Source organism: Petaurus breviceps, unplaced genomic scaffold (genome assembly GCF_028583685.1).
Source record: "Petaurus breviceps papuanus isolate PSGF00001 unplaced genomic scaffold, PetGlider_PUasm1.0 186, whole genome shotgun sequence".
Lineage (NCBI taxonomy): Eukaryota > Metazoa > Chordata > Mammalia > Diprotodontia > Petauridae > Petaurus > Petaurus breviceps.
The window spans coordinates 32,425,314-32,449,552 of NW_027185798.1; the positions used below are offsets into that span (position 1 = coordinate 32,425,314).

The 24,239-nt window shown below is 40.2% G+C and overlaps 1 protein-coding gene across 7 annotated transcripts in view; it reads right to left on the reverse strand.

Annotated features, from left to right (window-relative positions):
* The window catches only part of RPRD2 (regulation of nuclear pre-mRNA domain containing 2), a 112,885-nt gene extending 88,655 nt beyond the window's left edge, over positions 1 to 24,230 (reverse strand). For all 7 annotated transcript variants that reach the window (XM_069090089.1, XM_069090090.1, XM_069090086.1 and 4 more), the window contains exon 1: positions 23,443 to 24,230. In XM_069090089.1, the coding sequence (XP_068946190.1) occupies positions 23,443 to 23,641 (199 nt within the window). In that variant the 5' untranslated portion in view covers positions 23,642 to 24,230. The remainder of the gene's footprint in view (positions 1 to 23,442) is intronic.
* Positions 24,231 to 24,239: the final 9 nt, after the last annotated feature.

Sequence of the window (24,239 nt, forward strand, 5' to 3'; positions counted from 1 at the left end):
CTTATTTTAATGGACACTTTATATATTTATTTTTTTGGAGGGCAGTTGGGGTTAAGTGACTTCCCCAAGGTCACACAGCTAGTTTTTACGTTAAGTGTCTGAGGCCACATTTGAACCCAGGTCCTCCTGACTCTATTCACTGCACCACCTAGCCGCCCCAATAGACACTTTAAAAAACCCATCTTGTAACACAAGATTATGGTTTCATACATCATCTCCTTTTTTGTTCTCCTTTGTGTATCAAAATTTTGTGGACATTGATAGTTGATGATGATGACTCCTAATTAGAAAAAAAATCTTTTAAGAAAATCCAGTATCAGTTTCTCTATCCTTAGCAGCATTTGATGCACCCTCCTTCTAGACACTCTCTCCTCCCTGGGTTTTTGAGAGACTGATACCTTGTCACATGGCTTCTTTTCAGTCTCCTTTGTAGGATGGAACATCACCATGTTCCACCTCTATGTGTGGCAGTACCCCAGAATTCTTTCCTGGGTCCTCCTCTCTATATCATGGCAGTGACTCCTAATTCTCTACATTTAGCTCTCATCTTTCTACTAAGTTTTATCCCCCTATCTCCAATTGTCTGTTTGATATTTCAATCTGAATGTTTCACAGCCATCTTAAAACATGTCCAAAAGGAACTATGTCAGTCCCTAAACCTACCCTTTCCCACGTTAACTTTCCTATTTCTTTTGAGAGAACCACAATACTCTCACATTCATCAATAATCTCATCATTCCATTTCATCAACATTGTATAACATCTGTTACAAAACTTCAACTGTACCCTCATTGCTGTTAGACAATCCTTGTATACCTGTCGTCTCTACAGTGATTCTTACAAACCTTTTCATCTCTCCTCAAATTTCCCATGGTCCCACCTCCACCTACCCACCCAGCTAAGCCTCATATTTTATTAAAAAAAAAAAAATGAGGCCATTCGCCAAGCTCCCTCCTTCCTCTTCCTATTTCACTCATATACATTTTGCTACTATCTCCTCCTTCATTCCTCCTTGACATGATGAGGTGTCCTTATTCTTTACCAAGGCTAATAATCCTTCTACCTGCTCAAGCAATCCCATTCCTTCTTGTCTCCTCCAACAGAGTACCTCCTCTGTCATCCCCACTGTATGATTTTCAGTCTTTTCCTATCTAAAGGCACGCTTATGTTTTCCCCATCCTGAAAAAACCTTCACTTCCTCCTTCTATCCCTGGTAACTATGGTCCTATATCTCTTTTGCCTTTTGTGGCTAAATTTCTAGACAAAATCATCTACAACTCATCTTTTGAAATTATTATTCCACTGAAACTGCCCTCCTAAAAGTTATCAATGATCTCTTAGGTACCAAATCCAATGGCCTTTTTTCTAACCTCATTCTCATTGACTTCCCTGCAAACCTTTGACTGTTGATCACCCTTTCCTCCTTGATACTCTCTTACCTCTAGGGTTTCAGGACACTCTTCTCTCCTGGTTCTCATCCTATCTTGACTGCTCCTTCTCTTTCTCCTTTGCTAGATCCTCCTCCAGTTCATACCCTCTACACATAGGTGTCTCTGAGGATCTGGTCCTAGACACTCTTCTCCCTCTATATTATTTCACTTGATTTTATCATCAGCTCTCACGGACTTAATTATCATCTCTAAGTTGAGTCTTCTCAAATTTACCTATCCTGTTCTTAACCTGTCTGCTGACCCCCATTCTCGATTCTCCGATTGCCTTTCAGACATCCTGAATAAATGTCCAGTAGCCATGTTAAACTAAACATGTCCAAAATAGAACTCCTTATCTCTTTCCCTAAACTCTTCCATTCTTTTTAGTCCCTCAGGTTCACAACCTAAGAGTCATCCTGGACTGTTCACTACAATTTCATCTCCCCCCTGCCTGGCCCCCCCATCCCAAGTTGTTGCCAAGACCTGTTCATTTCAGCTTTACAACATCTCTTCAATAGGTCCTTGTGCAAGCTGCATTAAGGGCAGGGATTATCTTTTACCTTTTGTAATCCCAGTACTAATCACAGTGCGTTCGTATTTAATGTTTATTGTTTGATTAATCTGCATCTATCAATACCACAATCAACCAAATTTAGTCTTTCATTCCCTCTTACCTGAACTACTGTAAAAGCCTGATTTGGGTCTAGTCTCTCCCTGTCTACAATCCATCCCCCACAAAGGTGCCAAGATAATATTTCTAAAGCAATGACCACGTATCTCCTCAGTTCAAAAAACTTAAGTGGTTCCCCACTCTCCCTAGAAGACAAAATCATCTTATCTGACATTTAAAGCCTTTCACAATAAGGCTCATGTCTACCTTTTCAGGTCAACCACACATTATTCCCCTTCCTTCACTCTCACTCCAGCCATGTGGTGTGGATGACATTCATCTTTCAGCTCTACACCTCTGTATGGGTTGTCCCCCATCTCTGGAATGCTCTCCCTCTTCAGTTGTGCCTCTCAGAAACCCTATCCCATTCAAGGTTCGGTTCAATGGCCATCAAGAGACTTGTCCTGATGCTCCAAGTTGTGAGGGCCCCTCACCATCACTGCATACTTATTTTGGACATATCTTGTTCGTCTTTATCTATGAATATGGTATAATTTCCCTAACAATGCAAATTCCCCAAGGAATTTTTGTCTCCTTAACCCTAGCACCAACAGTGCCTAGCATAAGCTAGGTGCTTACTAGATGCCTGTTACTAATCACCTGGGTAAAAATTTAGGTGGGAAGAAGGAAGAGGGGGTAAAAAGGGATAGGATCAAAGACAAAAGTCCAATGGCTGGCCTGGCAGTGAGACAGGTCTATTTCAGAACAAAACTGGGGAAAATAGGAAATATGATATGGCAATTTGAGGTTTGCGAATCAAGGAGGAGGTGTTCATGATGGATGAATTCATAAGGTAAAATTCTTGGGTGAGAAGAAGAGAGGAGGGAGTGATATATTGGCAGTCTGAGGGGAGAAGAAAAGGTTTGAAAAGTATTATAGAGTTTAAGTTATGGAGTAAAAGGTCCCAGTGAAGGTGCAATTGAGATTAGTTAGCATGAGTATGTAGTAGCACAGAGAGGAGGGTTGTGAAAAGTGAGGGAGAACAGGCTGGGCACTAAAGAACTAGAGAAAAGTAAAAGTGTATACCTTATTTCCAAATAAGGAAAGAAGAATAGAGGCTGCCAATGACTGAATAGGAATCTGATTTTGATCTCTGGCAAAATTCTAGATCATATTATTAGAGAACTATTTGGTGAACATGTGGAAAAGGAAACAGTCAAAAACCTGTCATAACAGACTAATCTAATTTCTTATTCTAAAAGATTTACAATACTGGTTTGGTGTTCTGATGTCTGGAAAAAGCAAGGAAGGTTGATTCAAGGATAGCATTATTAGGTACATATTCCAAAGAAATCAAAGCCAAAAACAGAGGACGTATATGTACGAAATATTTAAAGAAACACTTGTGATAGAAAGAACTGGAAACAATGTGAGTGTCCATCAATTAGGAAATAACTGAATAGCTAAATAGTTAAATAACTTAATAGCTGAAGAAACATTAGTATATGAATGCAACATATTACTGTGCTGTAAGAAATGACAACTATTACAAATTCATGGAAACCCAAATGACTAATGCAAGTAAAATGAGCAGAACCAGAATAATTTTTACAATGACCACAATAAATAAAAGGAAGGCAATCCTGAAAGACATCAGAATTCTGATCGATGCAGTGAGCAATCATTCTTTAACTGACAATGAAACACGAATTCTATCCTTATCTACAAAGCTATGGTTTTTCTAATAACAATGTATGGCTATTGGGGCGGCCAGGCAGCACAGCGAGTAAGAGCACTGGCTCCAGTGTCGGGATGACCTGGATCAAATCCAGGCTCAGATACTTCACACCACACCCAGAAATAACTGGCCATGTAACCTTGAGCAAGTTACTTAACCCCGATTGCTTAAAAAAACAAAAAAACCAACAATGTATGGCTGTGAGAGTTGTGCTTTGTCCTTCGTTCTTGAAGAGGAACATGACATCAGGGAGATGATGACATGACTTGTAATTGACTTTGATTTGAGTGAGGGAGGGTTGTGCAAATGGACTATAAGGAAAGCTGAGTGCTGCAAAATTGACACTTTTGAATTGTGGTGCTTGAGAAGGCTTTTGAGAATCCCTTGGACAGCAAGGAGATCAAGCCAGTACTTAAAAAAAATTCATTCAGGCTATTCATTCAGGTCAAATACTGAAGCTGAAGCTTACCTACTTTGGTCACAAAAAGACAGGACTCATTAGAAAAGATCCTGATGTTGGGAAAGATTGAAGGCAAAAGGAAAAGGGAACAGCAGAGGATGAAATGGATAGTGTTATGGAAACAACAAACATGAATTCAGGACAGAAGGTGTGGCATGCTGTAGTCCACAGGGTCACAAAGAGTCAGACATGACTGAATGACTGAGCGACAACAAAAGAAGTGGAATGGTCACTCAGTACAGAAGACTAGATTAGCAAGACTCAGAAGCAGATAAATACAGTAGCTCAGTCTTGATAAACCCAAGAACACAAACTAACTGAGGAAAGGCTCCCTACTTGACAAGTACCATAGGGAAAACTTGGAAGTAATTTGGCAAAATTTAGGTTTAAGCTTAACACCATGTACCATTTAACAAACAGGCTTCACATAGATTTTCCCTTAATGTAAAAAGACATCAACCTGTTTCCAAGTCCTGTTGAGTCTAACTTTGCAACAAACATACACATCTCTTCTCCACTGACACTGTCACCACCCTGATACAGGTATTATTGCTTCATGGCTAGTCCGTCTACTGTTAATAGCCTTCTATTTGGTCTCAGTGTCTCTGGCCTCTCCTCCAGGCCGTCTTCCACTGGTGACACTGCTGAAGCACAGGTCTAAACATGTCATCTCCCTACTCAATGAACTTCAGTGGCTTCTTACTGTCTACAGAATTAAGTCCTCTAGCATGTAAAACGTTTCATAACCTGACCTCTTTCTACATTTCTAGCCTTCTTATACCTTATTCTTCTCTCCTTTCACTTACTCTACAATCCAGTGACCTTGGCCTCCTTACTATTTCTTTCACAAGACCCTCATCTCCAAGTCCTTGCAGCTTTACTGGTTGTCCCAATGTGTGGACTTCTCTCCCTCCTCATTTCTACCTCCTGACTTGTTTGGCTTCTTTCAAGTCTCAGATAAAATGCCACATACTGAAGTCATTTCCCTGTCCCCCTTAACATTAGTGCCTTTCCTCTGAGATAACCTCCAATTGAAGATTGTATCTATCTTGTTTGTACACAGTTGTTTTCATGTTTTCTCCTTCATTAGATTGTAGGCTCCTTGAAGACAGGGACTGCTTTTTGCCTCTGTATCTCCAGTGCTTAACACAGTGCCTATCACATAAAAGGTACTTAATAAGTGCTAGTTTACTAGCTGACTTAAAAAAAAAAAAGTCAATAATCAACAATCACATGACAGAGTTCTCCATATCACTATTTGCAAAAGAATGCAAACTAGCCCTGCTCAGTAAGTTGGTAAGGAAGGGAATACATTCAAAAAAGTCAGTATTAGGGGTGGCCAGGTGGCACAGTAAGAGCACCAACCCCAGAGGGGAGAGACCTGGGATTGGTTCTGGCCTCAGATACTTAACACCCTGTAATGGGAATGCAAATTTGGAAGATCTTCCCTGCCCCTAGGCTAAAGTGCACCTGAAGCCTGGGGAGGTGTACTGTAATGCCAAGGAAAGGCAACCTCCCAAGGTTCAAAATACCAGCATAGGTGCTCTCCATTTTATTCAGTGACAAACCAAGAACAGAGAAGGTCAAAACATGACATCATTCAAAATACAGCATTTACTAAGGTGATTAAATAATCTCCAAGTACTACCCCACCCCAGGACCTTCCAATCATTCAATCAATTACAAAGTCCCTGTTCTAAATACTTCTCCACCCCTAGGCTATACCTTCATTTAGTCCACCATAAAGCCCCTCTTCTCAAATGGAGATTAGTTTCCAAACATAAGTAAAGTACATTCATTTGCTCAAACCATAGGACACAAAAAGGTCAAAAGTTCCCCACCCCTGGATCACAATTGAATCTACCCCAGAGTTACATCAAGTTTAAGCACAGCACTTAATACTCAAATGGAGGTCTTTTCTTCATCTTGACAGGAGGCAAGTTCTCAGCAATCTTAGTTCCTGGGGAGACAAGGCTTAGCAAGGCCACAAGATACATTGCCAGTCCCTCCATTAATTCATCCTCTGTCTGTAGAACAGTCCTAGAACCCCTGAAAACATTAGCAAAACCCTCTCCTAGGATTTCTGTAAACATACAACAAGAAAATCCTTCTTCAGGGCTTCTGAACCAACAGAAAGGTTCCCAGACCCCTGCAACAACAGCACTGTCCTTCACCAGTGGATAGTATTCACTCTCTGTCTGCAGGACAGTCTCAGGGCTTCTTAACCAAAAGCCAGGTTCCAGGACTTCTTCAACAACAGGACTGTCTTTCACCAATGGACAAATCTGGCAAAACAACATCAAAACAGACAGACAAAGTACCAGCAAAACAGCCATGTCTCCTCAGTCCTTGGCAGCTCAGGGGGCAGGTCTCAAAAGTCCAGGACAATTCAAAGCGGCCACCAGCAATTCTCTTAGTCTCTCTCTCTGCCTCCACGTGGGTGCTGCTTCCAAAAAGGTTCTTCTGCCTCTCTCTTGTCTCTCCAAATCTATGTCACCAGCTCCTCCCAGTTCAGGACTTTCTTTTCACATCAACAAGTCCATCCCACAGGTGGGATTAACAAACTCTGGGTTTTAACACAATCAATTTGAAAACCAAGCCAATACAGGGGGAATCTTGAAATGCCATTACTATCACAGGAGGGAGGCTTGTTTTTCAGTAGATACTTTTTGATTGGCCAGTGGGTCAATACGGTTGTTACATTCTCTGAGCCAGGAGAAGGCTATATAAGCCCTGATGTGTAGCTTTGTTTTGGGACTCACTTTGAGAAGTGTTCTGTGATTTGATCTGAATTCTGGGAAGCCGGTGTTGAGAGTCCCCCGGCTTTGAAAAACCCAGATGTGGAAACCCAGATGTTGACTGGGTATGGATGTAATGGTTGGACAGTTTGGAAATCTGTCTACTTGATCTGTTTCTGTCTTGATAATTCTGCCTGTATGCTTTGAAGTTCGGGGTGCTGACCTTTTTCCCCTGAACAAGGTAAACGATATATGTCTGACTGATTAAAGTAAGCTTGTTAACCCATTTTGAGTTGCTTTCCTTTAACAAAGCAGATCCAAGAACCTGTGGTGGCGGCAAATCCTGAGGACGCTTGGGGTGCTTGCTGCTACACACCCACACACAATAACTGGCCGTGTAACCTTGAGCAAGTTACTTAACCCCAATTGCTTTAAAAAAAAAAGTCAGTATTAGAGGGGTTGTAGAAAGACAGGCACATTAATACAGTATGGCATGGTAGAGAAGAGGAATGCATCTGTAGTCAGAGGACCTCAGTTAAAATCTGGATTCTGACAGTTACTAGCTAGTTCGTGACTTAGTGGACAGAACGTTAGATGTGGAAGCCTTGGGGTCAGGTCCCATATATTGCCACTTACTAGCTGTTTGACCATGGGCAAATCACTTAACCTCTGTAAGTCTCAGTTTCCTCATTGGCAACACAAGGAAACTGGATTAGATGACCTCTGAGGTCCCTTCCAGCTCTAAATCTATTAGCTTACAAACCTGAGTGATCTTGGGTCAATTACTTAAATTCTCAAGACCCCAGCTTTCTCATTTATAAAATGACTAGATGACCTCCAAAGTTGCTTTCAGTTCTAAATCTATGGAACTATGAAATGAGTAAGTTGTTGATAGATATGTACATTGGTCCAATCATTCTGGAAAATAACTTGGAAGCATACTAGAAATCAATTCAATTGTTTATACCATTTGACTTGGTAAAACCACTACTGGGTATATACCCCCAAGCACATCATAGAGGGAAAAGCCCCATATACAACAAAATATTTATAGCAGCACTTTTTGTGACAGGAAAAAAAACAGTAATGTGTCCATTGATTGGAGAAAAACTGGCCAAACTATGGATGTAGTATAATTACTGCACTGTAAGAAAAGAACTTATAAGGTATTCATATATGAACTGATGAAGAGAAGTAAGCAGAAATGAAGAAAAGTTACATACAAAGACTGTGGCAATGTAAAGGAAAACACTAAAAACCATCAGAATACAGAGTAATGCAATGACCTATCATGATACCAGAAAGATATTGATGAAACATAACCTGTTTTCTCAGTAGAGAGGTGATGGACCACAGGTACAGAATAAAGCCCACATTCTAAGCTATGGTCAATGATTGGGGGTGGGGGTGTGGCGTTAATTAGACTTTATACCTGCAAGTAATCATTTCAGGGAGTCTGCAAGTTTCACTCATTTCTTTTTCCCCCCTAATTATTTTCCCAAAGCAAAGCTATGCAATCCTGGTTCTCTTATCTTTGACATTTGCTTTTTTTGGGTTTCTGGCCTCCAGTTTCCCAAATTTTGTCTTTGTACTTTCTTGGAGAATCTATTCCTACAGTTTCATAAATGACCTTTATATAGAAGACTCCTAAATATATCCCCTCCCTTCTCCTCTCTCTCTAATCCTAACTTCTTTTCCTTAGGTTCAACCCCACATTTTCAACTGTCCAATAGACATTTTCAGCCAGAAATCAAAATGCCTAAAACAGATATTATATTTCTCCCATCTAGCTCTGCTCATGGCACTAGCTTTCTCTCAGTCGGCTTGGAGTCTCTGACTCACCATCACTCATCGTCCCATATCCAAACAGTTATAGTTCTTCCTTCATAACTTTATGATATCAGTTTCTATCTTTCTAGTCCCACAGCAAACAACCTATAGGAGATTACCTCTGGACTACAGAATTAGAAACCTAATTGTTTTTTCTTTTTTCCAGGTTCTACTCCATCTAAATCAATCCAAAGAAACATTTCCAAATCAACCTTTCTTAAAAGCTCGGCCTCATATTACTTTGCTTAAAATATTTCAATGGCTCCCATTGCTTGTCAAATGAAGAGCAAACTCCCTAACCTGGCATTAAAGGCCCTCTACAATCTGACCTAAATTATCTTCCTCATCTCCTCACCAATTAATCCTTCATTATCAACATCATAAGCAATATCTGTTATGTTTATTACACTACACATCATTTAAAAATGTTTTATATCCAGTTATTTCATATCATCTTTGCAACAACTCTGTGAAACAGGTTCTGCAAGTATCATCTAATTTTTCAGATAAAGAAATAGAATCAGAAATTAAGTGACTTGTTCAAGTTTACATAGCCAGTGAAGGGCAAACACTGGAGAATACAAATCCACCTCCTGACCATAGATCCATTTTTTTTCAAAACATTACACCACTGGAAAAACTATATTTGAACCTAAATCGAGTCAAACTATTTCCCAGAATGTAACCCGCAAACCAGAAAAGTCAGAGTCAATATACATTTATTAAATGCCTACTATGTGCCAGGCACTGTGTAAGCACAGGGGTTAGAAAAAACCCATAAGACAGTTCCTTCCCCCAAGGATCTCATAATCTAATGGGGGGGGGGGAGTGGAGGGAGAAAACACAACAGATTTATTTTTTAAACTGAAAAGGAGGGGGAAAGGTTACGAAGAAGGGTGAGGAGGAAATTAGGGATGATGAGATCGCAAACCATCCTGGGAAATGATCTCAGGAGGTGAGTTTTCTAGGTGATTTCATACGATGAATTTCTGGAGAGGATAAAGTCCAGGAAAGCAGCTGGGAATTTCCTGGATGCTATCCTTAAACAGTGGAGGATCTGGGAGGAGCTCTCCAAAGGCCACCCTGCCACTGTTTTCCAATCACACTCTTTATATATTGCTGTTTCCATGTTTGCTCATGCTGTTCCCTCTTTTTAGAATCAATTCCCACCCTCCACTCGTCAAATACTATCCAACTTTCAACGGCACAGGTCAAAAGTAATTTCCTCTATGAAACCTTTTACTATAATTCGAGCTAGAAGTAATCTCTTACTCAGGTCTGACCCTATTACTTCCCTACTCAATAAACTCCAGTGGAACTCATTATCCCTAGAATCAAATACAATTATTTTGGTATTTAAAGCCCAAACCTAGCTCCATTTGTTACAAAGGATAGCTCTCTGGAGAGAAGGAAAGTTCTATTTGTAAATAAGGTGATATAAAAACAAAAGCTATCGATAAAAATGTAAAACAAAACAAAAACAACCTGTAATTCATCATTCTGTAAAATAAAACCGACTTGGAAACATTTCCTCACATCATTTCCCACCATGGCTCATGACCTCATTTCTAATCCCCCTTTCACCCTGCTGGGTAACCTCTCCTACCTTTGGCTGTTTTTTTACACATAGGTCCTTTCCCACTTGTTTTTTTTGAGGGGGGCAAGGCAATTGCACTTCAGTGACTTGCCCAAGGTCACACAGCTAGTAAGTGCGTCAAGTGTCTGAGGTCATATTTGAACTCAGGTCCTCCTGACTCCAGGGCTGATGATCTATTTACTGCACCACCTAGCTGCCCCTGGCTGTTTTTTAAAACTGTGTTTCCCCCCCCCCCCCCCCTTTAGATTGTGAGCTCCTTGAGGGCAGAAACTGTTATATCTTTCTTTGTATCCCTCCCTAGTGCTTACTTAGTACTGTGCCTTGGACATAATAGGCACTTAATAAATGCGTACTGACCCTCACTTTTTGAATTCCGGTGGTGTGTTCTGGGAAAAAATTGACTGAACTAAAGTTCAAATATAGCTTTTCCAGTAGTGTGATATGAAAAGGACTGGATCTACAGTCAGAAAATGGATCCATATTCTCCCAAATCTGTCACTCACTAATCTACATTACTCATCATACAATCTACAGTCTATTCAAAAAGACCTTCTTGCTTTTCCTCGCATGCACAATATCTTGCCTTCTAAATTTTTATTTGTTTCTAAATGCATTTATACTCTGTCCTTCCTAATAGTCTCCTTCTCATCAGGGAAAAAAATAAACACCAAAAAACTAGACCTCAAAACTAATAATAAAACTCTTACCATAAATATGTATAGCCCAGTAAAACAAATTCCCACTTCAGCTATGGTCAAAAATGTATGCCTTTCTGGAGTTTTGGTTTATTACTTCTCTGGCAGAGAAGGTGAGTTGAATATTTCATCTTCAACCTTCTAGTTTTTCACTTCACCTATCAGAGTTCTAAAGTTTTCAAAGTTGTTTTTCTCTATAATACTGTTGTCATTAAATAAATTGTTCTCCTAGTTTTGCTCATTGTGTTTTGCATCAGTTGATAAAAGATTTCCCAGTTTCCTTGGAAACTGACCACTTAGTCATTTCTTATGGTACAATCATTATGTTCCTATATCATAATTTGTTTAACTATATCCTAGAGGAACATAGTCCCCTTAATTAGTCACCCATTTTTGGCTACTACAAAAAAAGTGACTATAAATATGTCTGTACACATATTACATTTTCTTTGATCTTGTCTTGGCCTTTTCACAACTTTCCCATGCCTGGAATTCACTTACTCCTTAAATACCCTTCTTTGAATCCCTAGCTTCTGCTAAAGTTCAGCTCAACTATCTATCACCTTCTTCCAAATGAGTCTTGTCCTGATTCTTTCAGGTGCCAGAACCTTTCCCCTCACCCATATTACCTTGTCCCTAATGTGCCATGTTGTTTCCTCCAATAAAATTTAGCAAGTTCATTAGGGGAAGAAACCATTTCATTTCTATTTTTCCATTTGCAGAGCCTAGCATAGTATCTGCATACTTGAAATTCTGAATTACTAAAGGATTTTTGTTACATCAGCCTTGAAACTTATATACTGATGTTTACAAAATGTCTTGTCTGCTACTAAACTTCCTGAAGACAAAAAAGGTATCTCTGTATCTTCAGCACAGTGTCCTACTGATCTAAGCACTGAAACACATCTTGTTAGCATGAAAGCATGAATTCTTTAAGATATATTTGGCCATATGAATTTTTGACAAAAATTCCTTAAGAAAAAACACCAACACATTAAAATTGATTAACCATCGTTAATTATAGAGAAGTTTCAGAGAACTATTAGATACAATACATATAGCCTTAGGAGGTCAAAGAGAAGAAAGTTCCCAAATACACAAAAATATTTACTGCAGCATTTTTTTGTGGGAGCAAAGAACTGGGAACATGGCCAAATTGTGGTGCATGAATTTAATGGAATATTTTTGTGCTTCAATAAACAGTGAATATGATATATATAAGAAGCATGGAAAGATTTGCATGAACTGATGAAGGCTGAAGTAAAGAGAGTCAAGAACGTAATGCACACAATGACAATGGAAATGGAAAGAACAATCAAAAACTAAATAATGCAAAAGCATGAAAAATCAGCATGACTCCAAAAAAGGGATATGAGAAAACACTCCCATTCCACTTCTTTCTAGTAGTCATCAAGGTTTAATTAGTTTTGACGATTTTTCCCCTTCTTAAAAAATTCTTTGTTCCATGGGATGGCTCTCTTTAAGGGGAAGGGGGAGCAATGGTGGGAGAAATTTTGGTGATGTAAAAACAAAAGCTATTAATAACTAACATTTATACACAGCACTTACTATGTGTCAGGCACTGTGCTAGGTGCTTGCTTTAACATTATGATCTCATTTGATTCTCATAATAAGTCTGAGAGGTAGATGCTTTTATTACCCCAATTTTACAGATGAGGAAACTGAGGCAGTCAGCAATTAAGTAGGTGGCCTAGGTTATTCAGCTAGTCAGTGTCTCAGGTTAGATTTGAACTCAGGTCTTCCTGATTCCAGGTCCAGTGCTCTATCCACTATACCACTGAGCTGTATTACATATATTGAAAAAAAAAATACATTAAAAAAAACCAAGTTATGGTACATGAATGTAATAGAATATTACTGTGATGTATAAACTGACAAATATAAATACAGAGAAACATAGAAAGGCTTATAAGAACCAATGTAAAGTGGTATCAGCACAATCAAGAAAACAATATACACACTACAACAATGTAAATGGAAAGAACAAGAAGCAATCCAATTGAATGCTACAAATTATAAATAACAGAAAGTATCCCCCCCTACCTTCACTGTGGAATATTACATCTCTGTCAGATGTGAGGGTAGTTTTGTTGAACATCTCTCATTATTAGTATTTTCATCTGTAAAATGAGGAGGTTGGGCTCAAATACCTCTGAGGTCCAGCTCTAAATCATATTATCCTAAGATAGGTACAACTGAAATAAAAGTACTAGTCCCATCTTCCCGACAAGGTGGTCCTTGCTATGAAATGATAATGTATGTCAACTTTTCCCCTAAAACTAAAGCACTAAATTTACATTTAAGCTGTTATTTAATTACTCTGTAAGTATTTATGAAGCTCCTGCTATGGGCTAGGGGAAGCAAAGGAACATGTGTCCCCGCCCTCTAAGGAGCTTAGATGGGGGGGTGGGGGTGGAAGGGCACAACATGTGAACATGTATGTATATATAATGTGTAGTTTGGGGAAGAAGAGCAGTAGAAGGGGGGTGGGAATGGAATAAAGAAGGGCTTTATGCAGAAAGCAATTCTTGAAGGAAACAATGAATTCCAAGAGATGGAAATGAGGAAGAAAAGAATTCCAGTTATGAGGGAGTCTATCATGTATTATAGCAAGTAGACCAGTAAAACTAGAACATATAGCACATGGAGGGGAATAATGCAGAAGGATACTGGATTTGGGGCCTAGTTATCAAGACTGTCAAGTCAAATAGAGGATTTATATCTGACCCCAGAAATTAAGAGGGAGGTTCTGGAGTTTATGGAGAAGAGAAGCGACATGTACTTTAGGAAAGTCACCTTGGCAGCTGTGTGGAAGACGGCCTGAAGCTGGGATAGATATAAGCCAAACATGCTGTGGTGAAAGAAATGACAAGACTTAGCAACTGATGGGATGTGTGAGGTGAAGGAGAATGAATGAGGAGGGGGAGACAACATCAAGATTGCAAACCTGGTGTCCTTGACAGGAATAGGGAAGTTTGAGAGAAGAATAGGTTTTGAGAGAGAATTCTGTTTTGAACATGTTGAACTTGAGATGCCTAAGGAATATCTAACTTGAAATGTTTCATAGGCAACTATTGATATAGGACTGGAGCTCTGGGGAGAGAGGAGAGCTCAAGATATGGTTCTGGGAGTTATTTGGATAAAGATGATAACTGAACCTGTTACACTGTGTCTATAACAATGGAACAAAAAAAAACCAACCCAACTCAATTCTAAAATATAAAATTTCTCAAAACAATTTTAATTCTTACCAGAGTACCTTTTGAAAAACAAAGCAGATTTAGAATTATTTCTTATTATAAAAAGGCAAAATTCTCCCTATGCCAAGCAACACTAATACAACTAAAAACCAACATAATGATTTGATGTCCTGACAAACAAATGTGGAACTCCAAGTCAAGGCAGTATGAAAATATGCTCTTGTGGTGAATTTTTTTTGGGGAGCTCTGAGTTCTTTACACATACTGAACTACTAAATCTCAAATCACCATAGGAACCAATAACTAAAGATATTTTTCAAATGGATGAAAACAGGTAAATTGCATCTCATAAACAACTAATTCAAACTTTCCACCAAGAATGGAAGGCATGCTGCCCAGCTCTACCATACCCATTACTTCAGAAAAACCTTGAAGTCCCCACCAGACTGAATAATGTTCAAGAAATTAATGAGAAAACTATGACATCATCTACCCTAGAACTGTACAAAAAGTTTCCAGAAGCCTGTGAGTAACAGGAAAAGGGACCACTCAAGCAAAGTGAGCACCAGTGTGATTAGAGATGGAACAAGTGTAAACTCTGCAAGGTTCTATATCTGGTAGGAGCAAGAGTAGAGGACTCCCCTAAGAAAGCCCTAGAGTGGCAACCCTGGAAGCCCCAGAGAGACCAAGGGTTCTGTGGTCTATAACAGTGTCCTAAGAGATACAGAGAGAAAGAGACATACAGAGGAGAGTGAGGGAGAGAGGGGGAGGGAGAGGGAGAGAGGGGGACAGGGAGAGGGAGAGAGGGGGAGGGGGAGGGAGGGGGGGGGGGGCAAAAGACCCCTAAACACCAGCCATGCTGAAACCTCCCCCTCACTGGTTAATCCCAGGAGGTGGAGGAAGATCAGCACAAGAACCCAGGGCTATACCAAGCAGGGTTGACCATAATGGAGGGAAGTCTGATCCTAGCACAAAGTAACAAATCAGGAACTAAAAGCTGGAGAGCAGAGTCCATTTTTATAAAACATCACCCAGTATCAAAAATTACTGCAAACCCAGAGCTCTTTAAAAAAGCAGGGAAGACAACTGCAAGCAGAAACTCAAAAGGAAAAAATGGATTTCTTTTAATAATTAATTTTTAGTTTTCAATATTCATTTCCACAAGATTTTGAGTTACAAATTTTCTTCCCAACCCTCCCCTACCCCACACCCCAAGATGGCAAGCATACTGAATAACCTTTCTCCCAAATCTGCCCTGTCTTATATCTCCTCCATCCCTCCCCTTACTTTCTTGTAAGGCAAGATGGATTTCTATACCCCATTGCCTGTATATCTTATTTTCTGGTTGCATGTAAAAACAATTTGAAAAAATGGATTTCCCAAAAAGACTACATGAAAACCTAAAGGAAATGAAGCAAAGTAGAAAAACATTTTTTTTTTAAGTTTTGAAGGAAAGAATTGGGAGGACGAGAGGCTTAGAAGAGAAATACCTTGGGTAAAAAAAAAAGTTTACTCAAGAAATGGGAGTCTCTGAAACCCAGAAGAAAGCAAATAGAAATCAATGACTCTATGAGATAGTAAAAATAAATAAATAACAACAAAATCAAAAGAATGAAAAGAGAGAAGAAAATATAAGATATTTAATATAAAAAACTGACCTGCAAAAAAAATCAAGGAGAGAATTTAAAAATCATGGAGCTCCCTGAAAACAATGTTTTTTTTTTTTTAAGCCTGGACATTATTTTGAGAAATTAAATGAAAACTGCCCAAATCTATTAGAACCATAGGACAAATTAAAGATAGAAAGAATCTACTGATCACTTCCCAAAAGGTACCCCAAAAGGAAAAGTCCCAGGAATTTCACAATCAAAATCCCTAACTCCCATGTCAAAGAAAAAATACTGCAAGCACACAGAAAGGAGCAGTTCAAGTACCAAGGAAGTACAGTTGGGACCTTATAAGACCCGTAAGTTTTTACTAAAAATGAGAGATCCTGGTATACGATATTCCAAATGGCAAAAGATAGAGGCTTAAGACAAAGAATAACTTATCCTGTAAAGCTAAGTATAATTCTGAGAGGGAAAAAGGGGGCAAACAGACTTTTAATCAAATAGGGGTCCTTTAAGTATTTGAGATGAAAAGACCTGAGATATGTAGGAACTCTGAAATACAAACACAGAGTCTAAAGAAATCTAAAAGGTATGGGAGCAATGGAAAGATTTATATGCTGTGGTGCTGACAAATAACAATTCTGATAGGTGGAGGAGACACAAGTGTCCCTTAAAAACTTTAATGTCTTCAAAGGGTATTGAGAGTCAAATAAGAAAAATAGAGGTCCTGAGAGTAGAGAGAAAGAGATGGTAAAAGGAGGAATATGGAAGCACAGACAAGTAGGATAGCTCTGAAAATAATACATGGAATTGATTGTGGATGTCCTCTTATGTTCCTTTCATGAATCATAATCAATAATTAAGACTTAGTAAAGGATATTTTAATTGATTGGCCAAGGCCAAGAAGCAACACAGAGTTTTTTGTGTTAACTATTCATGAATGGCAGGAAGCTCAGACAAGATAAAACTATTTGGAAATGAGGGTAAAACCTCGAAATGTCAGCCTGGATCCCTAAATAAATTCAATACTACTTTTCAAATTTTATATATAAACCTTTTCCTCAGTGTCAAAACCCATTTGTTGCTAAAATAAAAATGATTTTAGGGAAGTCTAATTCAGCATATTCTATCAGAATTTTTTTTGGTGGTTAAAATTGTCCTTTAAATATAGTTTAGATGCTATACAACATAAGTATGCTTCCAATAAATGTTATGGTACTGTTTGAGGAAAAAGAATTGCCACATAGTTTATTTAGTCCAGAATTTTGGACAGATCTGAAAAAACTATATTAGGAATAGAAAATAGTAACTAGACCCGTGATTTTAATGGAATTGGACATTCCCTCCTACCAGCATAGGATGGCACCTTCTCTACCATCTTGAAGAGTTGCCTACAGTTCTGACAGGCTAAGTTTGCCCAAGGTCATACAGATAGGATGTGAACCAAAGTCTTCCTAGCTCCAAGTCCAATTGTCTATTCACTGCATCATGCTGCCTCTTATATCATGAACACATATTATCAATGATATATGACATTCAAAAAGTACTTTAAGATTCTTTAATGTAAATTATTCTCTTTCAACCCTCACAAACACTTTGTATGATTAAGTTATTATAGAAATTTATTGTTTTCATTTTACAGATGAAGTAACTGAGACTGGGAGAGCTGGTAGTTTGTAGTATCAGAGGTAGGATTTCAATCTAGTTCTCACTTGTGTCCAAGACCAGTGTTCTTCCTCCTATATTCATTTCTTATAGGCTCCTTCAAGACTGGTGAGGTGGGGGGGTTGTGAAGATAGACAAATTTGGGAGTAGTAGGGTAAACATATGTGTGCAAGACAAAGTTTTTCTGTTGGTACCAAAACAATATGCTTTCTTATAAACTACCACAATGTTCCATCACGGTGAATAATCTTACAACAAAATATAACAGTACTTCCAGGTCCTGTAAAGAAGACCATATGAACAGTTAAGCAAGATATATCCCCAGCACTGGGAAGAAACGGGGAATAGCTTTTGTGAGCCTATAAATTCATGAACTAATAAATGACAAAACCCCAATATCTGGATGGGAGGTAAAAGACAGTTAGAAACAGAAAGTATTTAAGTTTATGGAAGATGGGAATATGATAAGTCAGCTCAAAGTTTGGGAAGCTAGTCCAGTATAAGCTTGAGAGTAGGAATTAGGAGACCAGATTTCTTCATTCTTACTGTAGCCATGGGAAAAAACCAAAAACACTTATCATGGATCTAGGGTAAAACTATAAAGAGAAAAAAATTCTCAGAGCTGGGATGAATACTAGGTCAAAAAGAAAACGGACTCTGGATAGAGTCAACAAACATTTATGAAACACCTACTCTATGCCAGGCACTGGACTAAGCTTTGGGGATACACCACTGCTACCCCCCCCAAGACAGTTTTTACTCTCAAGGAGTGTATAGTCTAATGGGTGAGACAACAGGATAACAACTATATAAAACAAAATATGTATCAAATTAATTGGGAATAGTCAGGGGTGGGGGAAGCCCACACAGAAGGTCTAGAAAAACCTTCTTGCAGACGTGGGGCTTTAGATTAGACCTGAAGGAAGTCAGAAGAAAGAGAGAAGGAGGGAGAGAATTCTAGGTGTGGGGATCAGCCAGGAAAAATGCTAAAAGTAAGGAAATAGGAGTATCATATTGGAGGAATAGCAAGAAGGGCAGTGTCACTGGATCACAGAGTACATGGAGGGGAGGTAAGAAGTGGGTTAAGCTACAAAGGGCTTTAAAAGTCAAACAGATGTTATATTTGATCGTGGAGGTAATAAAGAATCACTGGAGTTTTTTGAATGGGAAATGCAGAGTGTGATATGGTCAGACATACTTTAGAAGGATCAATCTGACAGCTGAGTGGAAGATGGATTTAAGTGGGGAGAGAAATGAGGCAGGGAGAAGCATTTGAAACAATGTCTAACAAAAATTCATCTAAGCTGAAATGTATACTGCCTATATGCCTATATCAGTACAGTTTATACTATTATACACCTTCATTTCTGTAGTAAAGGAGATTTTATGGCATTGAAGATGGCTGACCTGATAAAGTTTACTTGCTATGAGGAAGAGGAAAACTGTCTACATTACTTGGACCAGTCATACTATTCAGGTGGTAACCAGAAAGTAAGAGGCTTGGCTTGTCAGTCACCATATTAACATATTAATAATTCTTTGATTACAATGAATTTGTCACAATAAATAATCCTTTATAAAGAATATTCACGGTCTGTGGCTACAATATGGTCATTCTAAAATTAAAGTGCTTAATTTTATACAGGAAAAAAGAGATGAAACGAATTAACAAATAAAACATTCTACCATTCAAAATAATTATTTATCAATTTCTCTCTCCCATACCCTACTCCAAACATAATCAAGTTCCAAACCAAAACAAATCAACACAGCACAGAAATGATACAAGGTTTGGAGGATACTTAAAGGCAGAGGTGGAATGAGAATGAATGAAAAGCATTTATTTAGCACTCATAAGCACTACACTTGTCAGACTTTTCATTTCCCTCTAGTAAGCTGTTTAGAACATTTGATCATAAAATCTTAGTGCTGGAAGGAACATGCATCTAATCCAACCCCTACTTAAAGCACAAGTCCCCGTCCCCCAAGCAATTATTCAGCCTCTGCCTGACAGCCCATTCAACTTTTTTGGACACCTCTATCAAAAAGGTCTTCCTTATACTGAGGCAAAATATACCTCCCTACAATGTCTTCTCATTGTTTCTAATTCTCTCTTCAGGGTCATGCAGAACAAGCCTATTCCCTCCTTCCACTTGACATAGACTGCAGATAGATTTGAAGTCAGATGAACTTGATTCAAACCTTGGCTTTTCTACTTATTGCCCATGTGACACTGTCTGGATCTCACTGTCCTCATATATAAAAACTGTGTGTATGTGGTACAAGGGGGATTGCGGTTTGGTAGATATTGTTAAGAAATATTGAAGTTGAATATCTTATGCACCCTTTCAGATCATACAATCACATCTCCAAATCTTCTTTTCTCCAAGCTAGACACCTTTAATTATTTTTGCTTTTTCTTATAATCTAGTTTTGAGCCCCCTCATTTCTAGAACCATGCTCCAATGTGTCTTGAATTCCTATAGATTATGAATGTAATTTGTAGCAGTGAATGCATAATACAAATTGGCTACAATCTGTGTGAATGTCTAGGACATTCCACATAAACAATAACCAGTAATGGTAGAATTTGTTTATTTAGTTTTGGAGGAAGGTATTGGGGGACGTGGATGGAGGAATAAATGAAAAATTTAACAAAGTTGTAGGTAATGTCTATGTCAGAGCCAGAGCCTAGGCCCACTAATACCTATATGAGTCATTTTTCTTACCAGCCTAGATAAATTATCTTGAAATTGGAACAATTTAATGGTTCTTCAAGCTTGGATTAGTTACTTCCCAAAGTGATCATACAAACATATGCTTCTGATAGGTAAATTAGTATGGGTTCTCTTGCAGCCTGAAATAAAGCAGCAATCACCTATGACATACAATTTAGGCTTCCCTAACATGTCCCTCTTTTCCTCAAAACCTCTCTCCCCAACCTGCTTCATGATGCAGAGATGCTGAAATTCTTTTAACAAGGTACTCAGCCTTTTATTACACAACTGGAGAAGAGGTCTAAAAATGTAAATATCCCTGGGAGTGGTAATTGAGTTAATATGGTCTTAGTAAGGGCAGCTAGGTGTCAGGAGAACCCAAGTTCAAATCCAGAACCAGACACTTACTAGCTGTATGAGCCTGGGCAAGTCACTTCACCCTGTCTGCCTCAGTTCCTCATCTGTAAAATAAGCTAGAGAAGAACATGGCAAATCACTTCAGTATCTTAGCCAAGAAAAGCCCAAATGTGGTCACAGAGTTGGAGGCAACTGAAAGGACTCAACAACAGGTTAAAATGACTGAAATGGGACAATGGTTGCCAGGAAAAGAAAAAAAGGAACAATGGAGGCAGGCAGGTTAGAGAGGGAGTATCAAGGCAGAGACAAAGAGAGGCTGATGGTGCCAAAAGATAAACTTTACTTGTTCCCAGTTTTGTGTATAGCTGGCCCCGAAACCGGGTTGGGCTTCAAAGACTTATGGTGGAGTTAAATTTTTAGTATCTCTTTCAAAGGGTTTAAAAGCAAGGTTAAAATTATTCATTAAATATAAATGATATGTCACTATATAAATCATTCCTGAAAAATCATCATTATCTTCTCAGAACAACTCCATTCCTCTAGGTGGCCCTCAAAAAAACAGCTTAATAGGTTCATAGAACTAGAATAGGAAGCAACATTAACGATCAATCAATCCAACCACTCATTTTACAGAAGAGGAAACTGAGGAAGGAAAGAAACAAGTGCATACTATGTGCCAGACACTGCACTACCTGCTTCACAAATATCTCATTGGATTCTCACAACAGCCCAGGAAGGTGGCTGCTATTACCGCCATTCTACAGTTGAGGAAATCGAGGCAGAAAGAGGTTAAATGACTTGCTCAGGATCATAGAAGACCCTGTATGTCTGAGGAAGGAAGAGATGGACCCAAGGCTTCCTGACACCAAGCCCTGAGCTCTGTCCATGCTGTCTTCTTTAAGAAAGTTAATTATAATTTTATTCTTCCTCCCCCACCCCCTAAAAAAGAAAAGCACTTGAAAGCAGCTGCCTGCTTGAACCAATCTCTTTCTGTTCTTTAAGATATACTACTAGCTCCCTCATTGAACTGCCATAATATAAATTGCACACCAAGAACAGAAAAAGTAATCTGTAATCACAAAACCAGTTTCATCAAAACCACATACTTTTAATAAATAAAATGCCTTGTGATCCCAAAAGTCACAGGTGACGATCAACTGGTTCTCTAAAATAACAGTATCTTCTTACAATTGCAATAAATTTGGTGTCCCCCCAATCCCTAGTCTAAATTTAGGAATATTTTAAGTATGTTATGAAATAGAATTGAAGATTATTCATTCAAAAAATATATATTATGCACTTACTCTAAGAAATGTACTAAAGATAATAATCTTGAAAATATCATCTACAGATCACCTAGCATGCTTGAAATTAGTTTTACTCCACTTTATTAGTTACAGATACCATATGTTAGTTTCATTTATTACGGGTGATTTTTACTACCCAGAAAGGGAATAACTTTTAAAATCTATCTGAGCATACATATGACTACCCCAGCAATCCTGTACTTTGTGATTACCAAGGTAACCTGGAAACACTGCTCCCAACAACAAACCGGCAAACAAAGGGGCATAAAGTTTTCAGTCCCTAATTCTGTTATGTTTCACCTCTCCACTGAAGGACTTGGTGCAACCAGAGTAAGAATAAAAAATAACTGAAAAACTTAAAAGTGAGTTTCAAGATATCCGTCATCATTTTGTTGCCCAAATTAAAGACTACCCAAGGCACTATTCCACAGTGAACTAAGTGTGCATCCTTTATACTTATGGACTACATTAACCGAAATAAGTATCAAAACCAAACCACACCACACTTAGTGTGCTTAATTCAACTATAATCAGCAAAGAGGACAAGTCCTAGAAATAATGCAACAAGGAGCATGAAATTCCAAAAGGACATTTACAGACGGAGCTTAGATTATCTTCTCTCACAGAGCTGGCATCAATCATACTCTCCCTTCCTGTAAGATTATGCCTTTCTTGCAAACACACCACTTATTGACAGTTTTGAAACTCCATTTCAAGCAGTAATATGAATTCCATTGCACAGAAAATTCAAAGAAAAGGTGACAGGATGCCACCCTTGGACAAATTTCAAAAATGTTTGTTTTCTGTATTTGTTCACCTCCATCTATGCACAGGAAGTGGGCTTAAATATTCTCATAAAAACTAAAAGCTGTAGGAATGAGCCTGAATAAGGCATCTTGGGTGATGCAAAGTTTAGATTTCCAAGTACCATCCAGAGTAAAGTAACCGAGTTGATGTCTGAGGCCAGGGCTCGGGAACTCTCTCTCCCCCCTTCCCTCCCCTCCCCCATTCCCGAGGGTCCCCCTCTCCCCGCTCCCCATCCAGCCCCCCAGGGGCGAAGTTGGCGGAACACAAAGAAGTTGGGCCGTTCCCGGGGGAGGCGGGGGGGGGGGGGGGGGCGGCCCGGCCCGTCGGGACACCCGAGATCGTAATCGGGCACGCTAAGGCCCAGCAAAACAGACGGGCACGAAGCCGTTGGCGTCCCGCACGCAGCTCGGGCTGCGGCCAGCTCGGGAAGCGCCGCTCCGCGGCGGGAGTCCCTGGAATCGGTGTCGATCCGGGCCCCGGGGCCCAAGGTCACCCACTCCACGGCCGGCCCCACGGGACCCGGACACCGCCGGCGCCCATTGCTCGGGGCTGGGCAGAACGCCTGGAGCCGGCCCTAGCGGCGCCTCCTTCCACGTCCTCCCGCCCCGGCCGGGCCCTCCCTGCCCTCCCGTCGCCCCGAGCCGGCGCCGGGCCACTCACATCTGCGGAGCCACTTCATCCAGTGGTAGACGATGGTGCTGTGGTGCTTCTTGTTCTCGATGCACCATGACGACAGGCCCTGGATGGATTCCATCGTGTTGGTCACCGACTGGAATTTGCGATCCAGCGAAGATTCCAGGGCCCCCGCCGACGAGGAGGCCTTGCTGCCGCCGCCTCCGCCGCCGCCGCCGGCCGCCATCTTTCCCCCTTGCACAAGCGCTGCTGCTCCTCCTGCGGCGGCGGCGGGAGCGGGCAAAACAATCACTGCGGGTGCGTGCAAGCTGGGGGCTGCGAGGGAAAGAGAAAGCGGGTGCACGCGCTCGGCTGGGCTGGCGGAGGGGGCGGAGGACCGGGAGGGCCGGCGCCGGAGGCGGCCCCGCGGCGCTCAGGGGGGCGGCCGAGGCGGCTGCAAGTCTTGCACTTTGGTCACTTTGGAAGATGGTGTAGTGTTTAAACCAGTCCGGGGCCAGAGGAGGCTCGCTCAGTCGGCAGGGGCGTACCGGGCCTAGAGCAATGCCCTTCTAAACGTCTGGCCCGAGAAGCGAGGCTTTTAGAGCACAGGACTCGGCTTCCAGCACGGGCCTGACTGGCACCTTGCACTCATAGCCCCTTTCCCAACAAGAACCAGAGTATCCCGTGGGACGGGGGATGGGAGTTTGTGTCGGGCACCTAAGACTACCCGACTCCTCACCCCCACCCCCTTCCCTCCGCCACACTTTCTCAAACCCCTTGCAGCCCTCGTACGAGAGCCACAGGACTACCCAGCCAGAAATTTTTTTTGCAACGCAACAGCAACA